This window comes from Agelaius tricolor, unplaced genomic scaffold (genome assembly GCF_023055355.1).
Source record: "Agelaius tricolor isolate 1412-34295 unplaced genomic scaffold, bAgeTri1.0.p SCAF_18, whole genome shotgun sequence".
Classification (NCBI taxonomy): Eukaryota; Metazoa; Chordata; class Aves; order Passeriformes; family Icteridae; genus Agelaius; species Agelaius tricolor.
The window spans coordinates 18,932,827-18,948,828 of NW_027269278.1; the positions used below are offsets into that span (position 1 = coordinate 18,932,827).

The window sequence follows — 16,002 nt, forward strand, 5'->3', positions numbered from 1 at the left end:
TGTGGTTCAAGCTACAGCAAGGTTGCTCAGCTAAAAAATTACTTGTGCAGCTCTTACTCTAGTACAAAAAAGACAAGACTGTGCTTAATGCTTGTGTTCTGTGCTCACATATCATCTCTCTTTAGATGTCTCAATTTGTGATAAAGTGTTCCTAAACTTCAGAGCAGTGTAATATATTCTGTTCTAACAGAAGAAAGTTCTCTGAATGGGTATCTGGACTGTTATGTTTAGTGATTGCATGGCTTTGTCTATTATAGGGAGGGGGCCTAAAAGCAGCTAAATCATCATCTAAAGGGAAAAAGAAGAAGGAAAGCCTGGAGGGAAAGGATGGAAGGAGGAGGAAAAATGTATCAGATCCTGGTTGTGATCCTGCAACAAAGAAGCTAAAGGAGAGGGGTGAGGCAGATAGCAATGGTAGTGATGGAGGTGAGGCAAGCAGAGGTCTCTGGAAAGGAGTCTCCGGTAGTGAAACAGGACTGGATCCAAGGGCCAAGCAGTTGCCTTCATTTCTTCCTCAGATTAGTCGCAATATTCGTTTTGCTACTTACACCAAAGAGAATGGCCGAACATTAGTAGTCCAAGACGAGCCAGTTGGTGGTGACACACCATTGCCCTTCACTCCATTTTCTTCTGTGGCCGGACAGCCATTGCAAGTTGGATCTGGGTGTAAAGAGGCAGGAAAATCACTGGAACAGGTTGGCCAAGGCACAGTGACTTCTGCAACTGCAGTTACTACAACTGCTTTGACACTGACAACTGTGAGGATCTCTGATACCAGTTTGCCAGCTGTTACTGGACAGGAAAAACTGAAAACAGTCCGATCACAAACCCAGGGAGAGGTGAGTAGCTCATGATCCCACTTGTTCTAGAAAGATTTACATGTTTGCAACAGATGTTCTGCAATATACTCCTGTTAAAATGTGTGCCCATGGAACTGAAAAAACTACTTTTTCTCTCATGAGTCCATCTCCTCCCAAAGAAAACCTGTTATCTGACCTAAAAAATTACTCAAAAGAAAATTGAGATAATTGGTGAAGGAGTAGTAAGAGATAACTGCAGCAGCACTCTTGTGCTTATCCAGCCTTAATCTGAGAAATGCAGCTTTAAAATAATACTAAGCACTGCACTTAATTAATTTTGTTGTGTCTTACAGAAGACAGCCCTCTTAAAATCTCTTGCCTTTATATAAATAAATCTGCATGCACATGTACACTGAATTGAACATTCAAGTTACATAAAGAAAAAAGCCTCAAAACTAGAAAAACAATGAGCCTACATTTAGAAGACCTTTAAAAGATGCCTGTCTTGTGTGTTAGAGCTGTGTTACCTATATAGTAGAAAAAGGAGCCAGTTGCATTGTATACTATCTAGGACTAAAACCAAGGAAATAATTAAAATATTTGAGATGAGAGGTCAGTCTGGAAGCAACTTGAAGGCCTTTTAGTTATGCCTTTGTTTACAAGGACAAGAGTAGAAAAATAGAAGGGAAACCCTGTTAAAGGCAAAATAGAAGACTTCTAAAATAAATCAAATGAAGGTTTGTAAAAACAAAACAAAAATGAAACCCACCTCAATTAAGTACAACAAAAATAAAGAATCTCGCCATCTGCTGTATAAAGAAAGTGAAGAAAATGGGAGATGTGTTAAGAGAGTCCAGTGTGATTGCCAGGAAGTTGAAGGCATTGTTATCATCCCTATCTTTTGTATTACATAATGGAATGGGTGGAAAGGTTAAATATTTACCTTGGGATAAAGATTCCTGGATGGGAAGGTGTAAAGGAGGAATAGAATTGTGGAAAACAGGAGTGTTGCATATGAGCATAATATGATGTAATATGAACTCTTCTGTCCTCCACCCCCCAATAAATAAATTCAGAGTTGGGAGCAACTGTAGATTGTGTAATTGTACTGAGAAATTTTGGTACCACCTCTCCTTCTTTCCCTCTCTCCAACCCCACATCACTTTTTTAAAACATTAATAATTCAGCTTCAGAGTTGGCAAGCAGGCCGTTAGTCCATTTTAAACTATTTTTTTTTTTGAGGGAGGGAACCTGACATAAATCAATAAGAGTGTTGTAGATAGTTCATATTTGTTACTGTTTCAGACTTATCTACTGTATCATAGTGTAACTGGGTCCTTGAGATGGCTTCACAACCTTGGTTTCCATTCAAATTCATATTCTTTTAGAAACTATTAGAACACAGTTTTCTAAAATTATTTTTATCTCTAAAAAGAAATACCTAAAATTCTAATATCTGGAAGAACTGTTAATAGGTTATTAAAGTTATTACAGCTGTAGATTGGTAATGAGGAGCCAGCTAAACATTAGTATGCAGTCAGGTAGGTGTGCAGGGACACTAGTGACCAGTAGGATGTGTTGCACAGAGTCTGTGGTTGTATTTAACATGACCTTGAAATAAAATTGTGTTAATGATGAGCAGATTTCTAAGTGGAAACTCAAAGAAAAGGAGTAGAGCTGATCTAAATGATTCTATGAGGAATTAGTCACAGTATATAATCAGTTATAGTAGGACTGTCAGAATTGGAATCTGAACAAGTACCAATTGAGAAGAGAGCAAGTGAATATTCCATATCACAGTTATGGTTCTAGTAGAAATCTGTCATTCACAAAACTTTCCTGTATTTAATGGTCATAAAAATTAAGCATTTTGTGCTTAACCTCTACTGAGTTGTTCCCTGGAAGGCTCCACGTCCTAGGCATCTGTCTACCTGTCAGCAGATGTGAGTTGTAGGGATCAGGAATAGTTTGTCTGCTAACTGCTAGGGGCTTGCTTTGTTTACTTAACTTGCAAACTAAGATACTTATTTCAGGGGTGCTACTTAAGTAGATGAAGCTTATCAGAATGCTCTTGGGGGAGGGTGAAAGATTGGAGGGTATTCAAAAATAGTTTCAACTATGGTTCCCTTTTTGTTGATTTGAATTCAAATTATCAGCAGTTTTACTAACTTGCTTTTCTATGAATTAGTTTACCTGTCTGGTGCCTCACCTTTGTTCTAAAGTGTGATAAGACATTAAGTATTAGTTTTCTCTGTGTGTCTTCAATTTCAATAGCTTGTGGGTAGGAATCTTTAAAGAAGTAATTGTAAGTCTGCTGGAAATTTTTATTCCTGATGGGTAAGGAGAATGCTGATAGTACTACGAGATGAACTAAAGTAGTCTTGTTTCAAATAACAATCTTATAATAGACTAATGCTTACTAATTTTGTTCCAGAATTCCCGAAATTCAGTTTTGGCTTCTCCTGGATTTGGAGTCTCTCTCCCAAGTGCTTCCCAGTCCTTGATATTTGGGGCTGGAAGGAGCCAATCAAATGGAGTGATGGCTCCAGAAAGCAAACCTTCTGGATTTCCTTTTGGCTGTGGTACTGGACAAGAGGCTCAAAAAGATTCTGATTCATCCAAGAACTTATTTTTTCAGTGCATGTCCCAGAATCTTCCTTCCAGTAACTATTTCACGGTCATTTCAGAGAGCTTGACTGAAGATGTCTCTAGTCGAGACTCATTCAAGCAGTGTACAGAGAGTGTGGGTGCTGGGACTTGTAAAGGTAAAATTCTTTCAGTGGACTGTAAGCCAGGAGCCCAGTCTGGTAGTTCTGTAGAGCGGAAGCTGCCTGTGGAATCTATGCCTACCCTTACTCCAGCTTTCTCACGAAGTCTGTTGAATACTCGTCCCTCTGATAGCCATGAAAACCTATTTTTACAGCCTCCAAAGCTATCACGAGAGGAACCCTCGAACCCTTTCCTGGCATTTGCTGAGAAAGCAGAATTCAGTCCTTTCAGTGGCTTTGCATCTTCATCTCAGGCGGGCGTTTGTGCTCCGTCAACACCTGTGGGTCATAAGGCCACTTCTGGCTGGCCGGAATCACTCACCTGTACAGACTCTTTAGCGAAGAAGAAAACCTTGTTTATAACAACTGACTCCTCAAAGGTGATCTCTAGTGCTTCTGGTTCAACAGCTGCTGCTGGTGTTCAAAGCCCTTCCACTGTAGGGAATGGCCGTTCCAGCTCACCGAGCAGCAGCCTGACACAGCCTATTGAGATGCCCACACTATCCTCCAGTCCAACAGAAGAAAAACCAGCTGTTGGGCCTGGGCAGCAGGACAATCCTCTTCTGAAAACTTTTTCTAATGTGTTTGGCAGACATGCACCTACCCTTTTCTCTTCACAAGCAGAGTTTCCACAGGAGAAGAAAGCCCCTTTTGAAGCTGTGAAAAGGTTCTCCCTAGATGAGCGGAGCTTAACGTCCAAGCAGGACTCTGACTCCAGTACAAATAGTGATCTGTCAGATTTGAGTGACTCTGAAGACCAGTTGCAGGCTAAGGCTTGTATGAAGGGTATCCCAGACCATTTGATGGCGAAGCTAGGCCCCAATGTGGAGCGCAATGCAGAATTACTGCTGGGTAAAGGAAAGGGGAAGCAAGCCCCAAAGGGCCGGCCCCGCACAGCTCCCCTAAAAGGTGATGACTTGAATGCAGATGATGTTTTGGAAGCACAAGGAGGTGGGATACTGGGTTATCTCCTGTGTAATAAACTGCGTAAACTAACCACAGTTGTAGACCTCATACATATTCAGTAGGCAGCACACAGGATGCTTACAAGGCTGAAGCTTAATGCTTCATGTATGTGAATTTGGTGTTCACTTTGATAAATGTTTAAGCCTGTGTGTCAGGACAGAAGTGTGGTATGCTGTAGGCTTGAACAGACTTACTGGTTTTATATGGGTATGAACATACAGATCTCTGAAAAGATGGTTGTTGGAGCCAGTATCCTTTTGCTGTTGCAGTTAACTAATAGATTTTTACTTCTACTTTGCCTCACCCAGTTGGCCAGTCTGTGCTGAAAGATATGAGTAAGGTGAGGAAGCTGAAGCAGTCAGGTGAGCCTTTTCTCCAGGATGGCTCTTGCATCAATGTAGCTCCACATCTTCACAAGTGTCGGGAGTGCCGTCTGGAGCGGTACCGCAAATTTAAGGAGCAAGAGCAGGATGACTCAACTGTGGCGTGTCGCTTCTTCCATTTCCGGAGGTGCTCAAATTCTTCCTTTCTTCATATATAGTCTGTGTGCAGAGCTTGGGCCATGTCCAAGCACAATGTTTTATTTATTAAATATGCTTGGGTACAATAATGAAGGTTTTGAGTGTCTTGCATTTCCCTGCATCACCTGACGGGAATTCCCTCACTGGCCCAGTAAGAGCTTCTTTTCAAAGATAAAGCTGTAAGATACTAAGTGAGCCTCTGGGTACAGCCTCAGGAAACTGAATTTGCTTTATTGGGTAGAATTTTACTTCTGGGTGGCAGTTAGTATACAATAACTCTCACTCCTTCATAAGGCATTCAGAACAAAGGTAAAATTTTAATCCACTCAACAAGTAATTAAACATTGCCGGCATGAGGCTAATGTTCGACCATATTCTGTAGAGCACAGGACTAATTTTTAGGAGTAGAACGCTATGTCTGTGTTCCCTCTGTGTTATATACATGACTTACTCTTCTTTGACCTGTTGTGTTTCTTTTTGTCTTCCTTAACTGTCGATCCTAGCAAGTGCTACGCATCTTTTTCCGAAAGTAGTTAAATGACTTTCTGACATGTAAAGGATGAATTGAATTTTTAGTATGTGTCACCCATCCAGTAAACATGCTGCTTCTTTTCCTAAACTTGTTAAAAATAATCTAGCTTGAGGTTAAAGATAAGATGGTTTCTGCTTAAAAATGAAGTTATCTTTGATATTGACAGGAGATGCTTAGGGTTCTGTCATACGGTTTTACACCTTTTGCCACACAAGGTAAAGGGAGGGTTAACAGCTATTGGTAAAACAGCAGTGATTCATCGATGTGGAGACCAGTGGGACAAGGATTTTTGCATATACCGTCATATGAGCTATTGGAAGAGTTGCCAAGTGTTGGCAGCCCTAGCCAGAACTGAAATACCGTTTTCTCAAAAGTTGGGAAAAACTTCCTCATGAATTAAAACTGAGAATGACAGCCATTCAGAATTTTGCAAGCAGCATCATGCAGCAGGTCAAATTGAATTTTGTAATCTCTTTCTACTAATGAGAGAAGTGGGATGAAGCAAACTGTAGCAATTGCTTTTAGGTGGAATTTCCCACCAATGTTTACTATGACCTTGGGATTCATTCTAATGGGTGTTGTAGCTACTGCTTTGTATGCCTTATTCTCGGTGTTACTGGGATTTGCATAATAAGTGTACTGTCTGTAGAATATAGCACTCTACCTGAAGTCTTTTTCCCCCCTTTCAGGGTTTATGTTCTGATATAGATGTCATTATAAGTTAATTAAAGGTGATAGAGCAGTTTCTCAATTACTCCCTCCTACTTTCTGCAGGCTGGTATTTACCCGGAAAGGTATACTACGAGTAGAAGGTTTCTTGAACCCGCAACAAAGTGACACTGATGCTATGAGCCTATGGATTCCTTCTTCCTCCCCTGCAGAGGGGATCGATCTGGAAACTTCCAAATATATCCTGGCCAATGTTGGGGACCAGTTCTGCCAGCTTGTTATGTCAGAGAAGGAGGCAATGATGATGGTGGAGCCACATCGTACGTTGGGCTTTTGTCATGGTTTTTCCCACCCTTTCTGTATAATGCATGTACAATACAGTGGAATAGAATTGAAAATGTCTTAAAATTTCATTTTGAAATGCTTCTCCTGCTCTTCCAAAGAGAGGCTATATTCACTCTTGGGTGGGAGGTGTGACTGAGGGACCAGAATTTGAGACTTTCTTTTGGATCGGTGCAACATTACCACCAAGGAAGCTAATGGTAACTTTCCCAGATATTATTCTTTTAATAACTAAATGCAGAAATCAGCTGGCTCATGCTCCTAAGAAAACAGAAATAAGCCCAAGCACCTACCACACTGACCAGCTATGCTTTAATGAACGGATTTTTCTGATGTTTTCCTATCCTTTCATGCTCCAGGGACCTCATGTAAAAGCTCAGGGTTTTCTAGGGAGGGAGCAGTACCTTAATTCATCCCGCAAGGACTTAGCTGATCATCTAGTTGCCAGCTTTCCATTTCAGGGGGAAAGGGTTTGGGGGGGGGGGGGGGGGGGGGGGGGGGTGCGGGCGGTGCGTGGGGAGGGTAGCCAGTTAAGCTTATCACATGGGGATAACTGACTATCTAATTTTTTCCTGTTAGTTTCTGGAATGTACAAGGGCAGCCATTTGGAGAACCCCTTCCTTGGCAAATATGTTGGTTTAGAATCTAAATAGTTGACAGAGATCTGATTACTAAAACTAAATACACATTCTTTATGGTTTTATATATTGATATCACTTGTTGATAAAACTAGCAGAAGATTTGTGATTTTGCTGTAAGTTCCATTAGTCCTCCATTAAATTCAGTTATTACAGAACACTGTAAGGTGCTGCATTTCTGCATTTCCTTGTAGTGTGCGTTTTGATACCTGACCTTACCCATTCTTAGAAATGGGAATTCTAATAGTGTCACTGGACTAGCAACTCAAAGAATGGGGCTATGAATGTAAAAAGCATGTGTTTCTATACTGCCTTCGTGTCATGTTGCTAGGAATTTATCAATGTTGCTGTGCTACTCTCAGGTGGGAGAAATGTGAAATGTCAAAGCAATAATTCGTAGTATGCCTTCTTTCTATAGAGAAGGTGGCATGGAAGCGAGCAGTACGTGGTGTGAGGGAGATGTGTGATGTATGTGAGACAACACTCTTCAATATTCATTGGGTTTGTCGGAAGTGTGGTTTTGGCGTCTGTCTGGACTGTTATCGGCTGAGGAAGAATCGTCCACGTAGTGGTGAGTACTGGGCATTTTTCTCCCACTGTCATCTTTGAGCTGAGTATAGTCAGGTAATAGTTTCTGGGAAGTTGTAGAAGGTTTTGTGGGAGAGTTACCGAGTATCAGCTTGGAAGGCTGCATGATTGGAACTTGTCTTACATGCTGCTGTTCCATTCTTCATTTCCTTATGTACCTGTGTTTTATCTATTTGCATAGGATGGGATTATTAAAATCACAGCATCAGCAGGCACAAGCATAGAGTGTCTACTGAGACAGTTGACTGTCTCAGGCTGTATAGTTCTTTTCTTCAGAAAGTATAAAAGAAAAATTATGTACTATCTTAGCAGTTCAGAACTGTTGTATGGGGAACTAGTAAGCAGACACTGCAGAAAAAGCTGTCTTTGATAAGGTGTTAGATTGGAAGGTTTTCCTCTTTTTTTTTATTTTTTTTTTTTTATTCTGTGACACACCAGGGCTTCTAATTCAGGAAGAAGTTCAGTAAGTTCAATTTTAAGAAGCAGAGGCATGAGAAAGTAGATACCTGGCTGGGTTTTTTGGTGTACTCTACTGTACTGAGACCACTTTGGTAGCATGGATGCAAACAAATGGTAATCCCAGTGAGATTAATTAGTGACAGTTACATTATTACGTAGAGCAGATGTATAAAATACTGGATGTTAATAAGTGTGAATACTACTGTGTATTCATTATGATAACTTAGAAAAGTATAATGAGAACAAGAGTATCATATTTTAAAAATTGAGGTTAGAAGCCAAGGTTTTTAGGTGATTGAAAACAAGCTGCTATAGATGACTGAGAGGAAATTACTGTGGTAGCTGTATAATCTGAGGAGGCAGAAGTTGCTGTATATCCAGTCCTAATGATCTGTATTTATAGTTTATTTCTGAGATCACCAGGTTAATTTCCTGCACTGTAAAGAATCTAAATAAACAATAGTAATGCACAAATATCCTGCATTGTAAAGCTTTAGTACAAAAATCTTTTTTTTTTCTTTATTCCAGATACAGAGGAGATTGGTGATGAAGAAGTTTTCTCATGGCTGAAGTGTGCAAAGGGTCAGTCTCATGAACCAGAGAATCTCATGCCAACACAGATCATCCCTGGTACAGGTAATCCTTGAAACACGAAAGGAAAAATAGCAAATTTTGTACTAATTCTGAGCAAGAAAATGGAAAAAACATAAAGATAGGTGATGTTGTAGCTGATACCTCTTCTAGCATGGATTTAGAGGAAAATTCCACTTGCTACAGCAGAGGGATTGAAGCGAAGGTAACGCAACTAAGGATTTGAAGCGTGCGTCCTTCTAGTATTAGCTGTGACTTGTTGTGGTCAGCTGTTTTTTAGTTGTATTTTAAGTAAATTTGTCTAAATAGCAAGAAAGAGTTTTTTGATGATGGTTTGGGTTTTTTTTTCCCTTCTTCTCTGGGGACAGGGAGGGAAACTAAATGGTCCATGCTGACTATTTACATAACTGGTCCTAAAAATCACAGAATCATAACATGGTTTGGGTTTGAAGGGACCTTAAAAGATCATTTAGCTTCAACCCCCATGCCACGGGCAGGGACTGCCTTCCACTGGACCAGGTTGCTGCAAACCCCATTCAACCTGGCCTTGAACACTTAAAGGGATGGGGCAAGCAGCTTCTCTGGACAATCTATGCCAGTGCATCACCACCCTCACAGGGAATAATTTTTTCCTAATAGTCAATCTAAACATACCCTCTTTCAGTTTAAAAATCTTGTTCCAGAGACCCTGAAAAAAAAGTCTCAGTGCTTATCATCCCCCCTGATGTATTGAAAAGGCACCACAAGGTCTCCACAGAGCGTTCTCTTCTCCAGGCCAAACCACATCAACTGTTTCGGCCTTTCTTCACAGGAGAGGAGTTCTAGCCCTCTCGTAATTTTCATGGCCTCATCTGAACCTGCTTGAAGAGGCCCATGTCTGTCACGTAGTGGGCACCCCAGAGTTGAAATGCTGAACTCCGGGTGGGGAGGTGGGCTGGGGTAGAGGGGAAGAATGGCCTCTCAGCCTGCTGGCCATGCTTCTTTTTATGTAGCCCAGGCTGCAGGATGGCTTTCTGGGCTGCAAGTGCATTTTCCCGAGTCATGTCTAGTTTTCCACCTAGCCATGTATCCAAGTCCTTTGCTGCAGGGCTACTCTCAATCCATTTCACTCCCCCACTCTGTACTGTTATTGAGGGTTGCCCCAAACCAGATGCGGGACCTTGCACTTGGACTTGTTGCGCTTAATGAGGCTTGGGTGGGTCCACTCCTTAGGCTTGTCAAGGACGTGCTGGAATCTGTTGCGCACCTTAGCTTGGTGTCATCCACAAGTTTGTTGAGGGCGTGCTCAATCTCACTGTCAATGTCGTTGATGAAGACGCAAATAGTATGGGTCCCAGTAAGGACCTTTGAGGGGCACCTCCTGTTACTGTTCTCCATTTGGGCATAGAGACATTTATGATAACCTTTGGATGTGATCATCCAGTCACTTCCTTACCCGAGAATAGTCCATTCATTAAAATGTATCTCTCCAATTTAGTGACAAGAATGTTGTGAGGTACTATATTGAAGGCCTTGCAGAAGTATAGGTAGATTGCAGCTATTTGTCTTTCGTTGTTTAATGATGCAATCACTCCATTGAAGAAAGCCACTAGATTAGTCAAGTGTGATTTGCCCTTGGTAAAGCTGTGCTGGCTGTCTCTAATCTCCTCTGACTTCCGTATGTTTTGACATGTCTTCTAGGAGCATCTGCTACATGATCTTACCTGGTTACTGTGGTGAGGCTGACGGGTCAATAATTCTCAGGGTCCTCGTTTTGAACCATTTTAAAAATGGGCATAATGTTTCCCTGTTCCCAGTCCCTAGGGACTTCATCGGACTGCCAGGACTTTCCAAGTGTGATGGAGAGTGACTTGGCAACTACATCAGCCCAATCCCTCAGGACCCTGGGATGCATCTTACCAGGTTTCATGGACTTTTATACGTTCCGGTTCCTCAGGTGCAGCCCCACCTCAAATACTGTCTGCAGTTTTGGGCATCTCAGTACAAGAAAGATACCAAGCTGTGAGAGTGTGTCCAGAGCAGGGCAACCAAGATGGGGAAAGGTGTCAAGGAACAAGGCTTAGGAGGAGCAACTGAGGTCACTTGTTTTGTTTATTTTGGAGAAGAGAAGGCTGAGGGGTGACCCCACCACAGTCTACAGCTTCCTCAAGGGGGTCAGCAGATGGGGAGGTGCTGATCTCCTCTCTCTGGTTACCAGCAGTAGGACACAAGGAAATGGAATGAAGCTGCATCAGGGGAGGTTCAGACTCTGCTTCACTGAGTAGGTGGTTGGGCACTGAAACAGACTTTCCAGGGACGTGGTCAGGGCACCAAGCCTGTTGGGTTCAAGGAGTATCTGGATGATGCTCTTAGTTGTATGGTTTAGTGTTAGGTGCTCCTGTGAGGAGCAGGGAGTTGTTCTGAGTGATCCTCATGGTCCTCTTCCTGCTTGAGATTCTGTATGGTTCTCCAATGAGAGGAGGAACTTTATTCTCCCAGTTTCTCCTTTGAGGTTCAGGGTCTCAAGAGAGGTGAGAAAAGGGAATAAAACTGAAAACTGATGGGAAATAAAAATGTTGAGTATGTCAGCTTTCTCCATGTCAGTTGTCACTTGCTTGGAGATCTTATTTAGTGCAGATAGTATGTGTTGTATACATTTTCTTTAATCTTCTTTTTCTGTCCAGGATAACTGTTGAAACCCTTATTATTCTCTTCATCCCTTGTCAAATCCATTTTCGTCTTTGTGTTAGGTTTCCTGATGCCATCTCTGCACATCCAGGCAGCATCCAGGATTATGTGTCCTGGTTCTACTGCCTCTGCATTTCATTCTTAGATTTTAGTTTGATCAGGATGTCCTTCTTGACCCATGTTCTTCCCTTGTCTTCCTTATTTTATTTTTTACATGGGGGAATTGGCAGTGCTTGCACTCCAAAATAAATGTTCTTAAAGAGCTGCGAGCTCTGTTCTGTTCCTTTGTCCCTGAGGGCAGTTTTCCAGAGCTTCCCATACACTAATTCCTTAAGCAAGTGAAAGTCTGCTCTGCTGAAATTCAGTCTTCTGACTCTACTCTTGATCTGGCCTCCACTCCTCAAGGTTGTGAATTCCACCATGACCTGATCACTGCAGCCCAGGGTGCCACCAGTCTTGGCATGTCTGATTAGTTCTTTCATGTTGGTATGCGACAGGTCCAGTAACGCTTCTTTTGTGGTTGGTCTCTACGTCATGGATTAAGTTACCCTCAAAACACTCCAGAATTATCCTTTATTGCTTGCAGCTTACTATGTTGCTTTTCCAGCAGATGTCAAGGTGATTGAATTTCCCTAATCATCATGTGAGCATGATGCTTCCTGTAGTTGAAATAAGAACACTTTTTCAACAGGCTCCCTTTGGCTGAGTGGACTGGAGTAAACCCCAGCAGTGAGGTTTTCTTTGTTGGCTTCGTCCCTCATTTTTGCCCATAAATTCTTGACCTGTTCATCACTGCTTTTCAAGGATCGTTCTCTGTGGTCAGTATGTTGTTCTACATGAAGAGCACCTCCCCACAGTTCGCCAGTTCCACAATTAATTGTATCGTGCTTCAGTGATAAAGATTGGATTGTCGCTTTCTAGTCGCACAATGACTTCTGTCTCCTCCTGCTCATCACCTGATCTGCATGCATTAGTATGATGAGGCCCTCCAGCTGGGCTATCAACCTTACCTCTCTTGATAGGAATATAGCCAAATTCCTTTGAGTTATTTCACAGGTGTTTCCCTGTTGCTTCCTAATATGTTGGTAACCCCTGGCTTTTGTCTGTTGCTCAAATCTGCATCCCCTTTCCCCACTAAATCTAGTTTTCAAGTTCTCCATAAAAGTCTGGTCAACTTGTTGGCAGAGGCTTTCTTGCTCTGCTTGGGCAGGTGAATCCCATCTGCTCCCAGGAGACCTGACTTCTCGGAAGTAGATTTGTGGTCATAGAAGGTAAAACTGTTGAATATGTCACTGGCCATGCCGCCAGGTATTCATCTGGTCAATTCATTACAGCTGTTGTGTACCAGGAGGATAGAGGTAAACACCTGTGTTCCAGATCCTTTCAGCATTGCTTCAAGGGTTATATAGCTTCTTGTGGTGGTGTAAAGTCACCTCATTGCAGTATCATTGGACCCTACATGGAACAGTAGAAGCAGATGATAATCTGTAGGATTTGCCAGGTTTGACAGCCTCTCAGTGACATTGTGAAGGCAGTGTTAGCACTGTTCGCCACACTCTACTGATCAGGGACAATGTCTTGTTATATAGCATGTGACCTTAAAGATACTTTGTGGTAATACTAAAAAAACCCCACTTCTTTGAAGATATAATTTTGGCCTTTTTTTAGATTTCTTTGCATGTGATATTCAAGATCTAACTTCATTTACAGCACTTTACAATATTGGAGACATGGTTCATGCAGCACGAGGCAAATGGGGTATTAAGGCCAATTGTCCATGTATTAACAGACAGAACAAATCAGTGTTGAGACCAGCTGTCACTAATGGAATATCACAGGTATGTAATTTGAAGCTGAAATTACCTTGTTCGACATTTACATTTTAAAGATCTATTAGGATGTTAGATCTGTTAAGCTAATCTGTTGTGAAACAGGAATTTTGCTTTCTCTGTATGTACTCTGAGGGTAGCAAAATCTGGGTCACTTTTTAGGGACATGAATTGTATCTGTTATCTACCAAGTAAGATATTATTTGGGCTAATACTCTTATGTAGAAATTGGGGAGGAAGCCATTAATATTGATGCTGTATTTTAAAACAAACCACTATGAGTAGCTAGCAACATGTGTTTTTATTTTGTTGTGCTTCCTGAAGGAATCTAGAGCAGTTCTGTAACTGTCAACACAAAAAATCCTCCTGTAATTAAAAAAAAAACCAGAAAGAAAAGGAAAGAAATCAAAAAGATTGGGCTTATGTTAAAAGATGTCTAAAAGATGACATGGTAAGAATTCACACCACAGTGCAAAGGTGAATACACGCAGATAAAGAAGCTCCTGTGTTCTGCTAAGCATAAATGAATTTTACTGTGAGCTTATAGCAAATGGAAAAACAGCTGACAAAATCAAATGCATTGGATATCGAAAATGTCTCCAAGTTGAACTCTTCCCTTTATTCAACATTTAGCAGTTTTTTAATGTTTTTTGTTTTAGCTTCCAACTGTAAATCCTAGTGCATCAGTCTCTGGAAATGAGAACACCTTTTCGACTGGAGCAGGGACAGCAGGAGTAGGGCAAGTAGAAATGGACACTCTACCAAAATCTGAAGCAACTGACAGTAGGATAGAAGAATCTGTAAAAGCAGAGACGTTACCAGCCAATAACACTGGGGAAGTAAAGACTAACAGACCACTTTGTCCAGAAACAGCTCCATCATCAGCTTTACACTGGCTTGCAGATTTAGCAACGCAAAAAGCGAAAGAGGAAACAAAAGGTGAGCAGAAGAAATGCCCTCTGGGGTTGCAATTAAAAGATAAATGATAACATACTGTTTGATTGCTATACTTTGTGAGAGTGCCTTGCCCTAAACAGAAAAGAAAAAGGTAAGTTTTCTTCCTTTGCATCTTAGAACCAGTTTTGTTCTACAGGCTTAGAAAAATGCAAAGCTGGAAAGATGATACAGCTGCAGACAATACTGTCTCACAGTTTATTTCTGTGCCAGGTTGTGTATTTATTGTCTCAGAAGCTGATATCCTGATGTAAAATGATAGTAATTAATTTCAGATCTGGCTTTGTCACTTTATAACTGTTGAAGTAAGTACAGCTCTTTTGTGTGCTATGTGAAGAATGTATTTCCAAGGAACTGAGACTAGAGTCCAGTTGGAGAGTTAGATGAAAGCTTAGAGCATCTCTAATACTCAGTAGTTGGAATGAATACACTTCCTAGAAGTCAGAGGTAACGTGACTAACACAGGATTTATTCCTGTCCATATGTCTAGAAGGGACTACTTTACATATTGATGTTAAATGTTGATGAATCACTTGCAAGTTTTGCAGGTCACTGTAATATTTTGTCTACCATTAAAATTTTAAATATTTAAAATCAAAACATTAATTCAGAAAGTGAGGGAAATGTTTTTTTAACTGAATCCATTAAAAAGTTGTGTTTACATGTGTCAGATCTTTGATTGGATCTATTGTGCTGTTCAAAACCATAGCAGCATATGAAGGGCAAAATCTACGTGAAGTATCTTTGATGCTCATTGAGGTTCCTCATTCACTGTTACAGTGATAATTTACTGTTACCACAAGATTCTGTTAATATCCTATTTAATGTAAGAGGAAATAATGTCAGAAAACTTTGTGATCGTTTTAACTTTGCCTCTTGGGGATTTTTTTCTCTCCCCTCCCTGTAATGTTTATATTTATCTTGCAGAATCAGGATCACTGAGATCAGTGCTTAATAAAGAATCCCATTCACCCTTTGGATTAGATTCCTTCAACTCCAGTACAAAGGTTTCCCCGCTAACCCCAAAGCTGTTTAATAGCCTCTTGTTGGGCCCAGTGACATCTAGCAACAAAGCTGAAGGCTCCAGCCTCAGAGATCTGCTACACACAGGGCCAGGAAAGCTTCCTCAGGTCCCATCAGACACAGGAATCCCCTTTCCTCCAGTCTTTTCTGCAGCTTCTACGGTAAATAATTTTGTATTCCTTCAATGATATCTGTTCTAGGGAAGGATTTTCATCTAAATGTTTTTATAGTATTCTACTCTTGAATGTTGAAACAAATGTAATGCCTCATCAAAACTCACCACCCCACAAATTTGTAGAGAATTTTCATGCTAATTTTTAGTTTTAGTGTACTACTGCTGAGGAGAGGCTATTCTCTTCAAGAGACCAAGAAAGTGGGTTAAATACAGCCTATAACTTGTTTTTGTTTAAATACAGCCTATAACTTGATAATCAGAATCCTTGCAAAGTTCACATTAAATTTCACATCTTTAAAAATATTGTAAGAGCATACCACAGAAAAAAAGACAAAAACTTCAGGGTAAACCAGTTTCTTAAACTTATGTATACTTGAAAGGCATTTGAGCTAGAATATACTTGGCCAGGATCTGCTGCTCCACCTGCATCACTACAAATCTATGGGGCCTGATGGGATTAATCCAAGAATCTTCAGAGAG

General features: G+C 41.0%; 1 protein-coding gene across 5 annotated transcripts in view; it reads left to right on the forward strand.

Moving 5' to 3' along the window:
- The window catches only part of KDM3B (lysine demethylase 3B), a 48,057-nt gene that overhangs the window by 10,812 nt on the left and 21,243 nt on the right, over nucleotides 1–16,002 (forward strand). For 3 of the 5 annotated variants that reach the window (XM_071443700.1, XM_071443704.1, XM_071443701.1), the window contains 9 exons: nucleotides 258–839; nucleotides 3,235–4,519; nucleotides 4,843–5,044; nucleotides 6,362–6,576; nucleotides 7,655–7,807; nucleotides 8,812–8,919; nucleotides 13,252–13,379; nucleotides 14,030–14,309; nucleotides 15,252–15,508. In XM_071443700.1, the coding sequence (XP_071299801.1) occupies nucleotides 258–839; nucleotides 3,235–4,519; nucleotides 4,843–5,044; nucleotides 6,362–6,576; nucleotides 7,655–7,807; nucleotides 8,812–8,919; nucleotides 13,252–13,379; nucleotides 14,030–14,309; nucleotides 15,252–15,508 (3,210 nt within the window). The remainder of the gene's footprint in view (nucleotides 1–257; nucleotides 840–3,234; nucleotides 4,520–4,842; nucleotides 5,045–6,361; nucleotides 6,577–7,654; nucleotides 7,808–8,811; nucleotides 8,920–13,251; nucleotides 13,380–14,029; nucleotides 14,310–15,251; nucleotides 15,509–16,002) is intronic. The other 2 variants (XM_071443702.1, XM_071443703.1) reach the window with 1 other exon arrangement.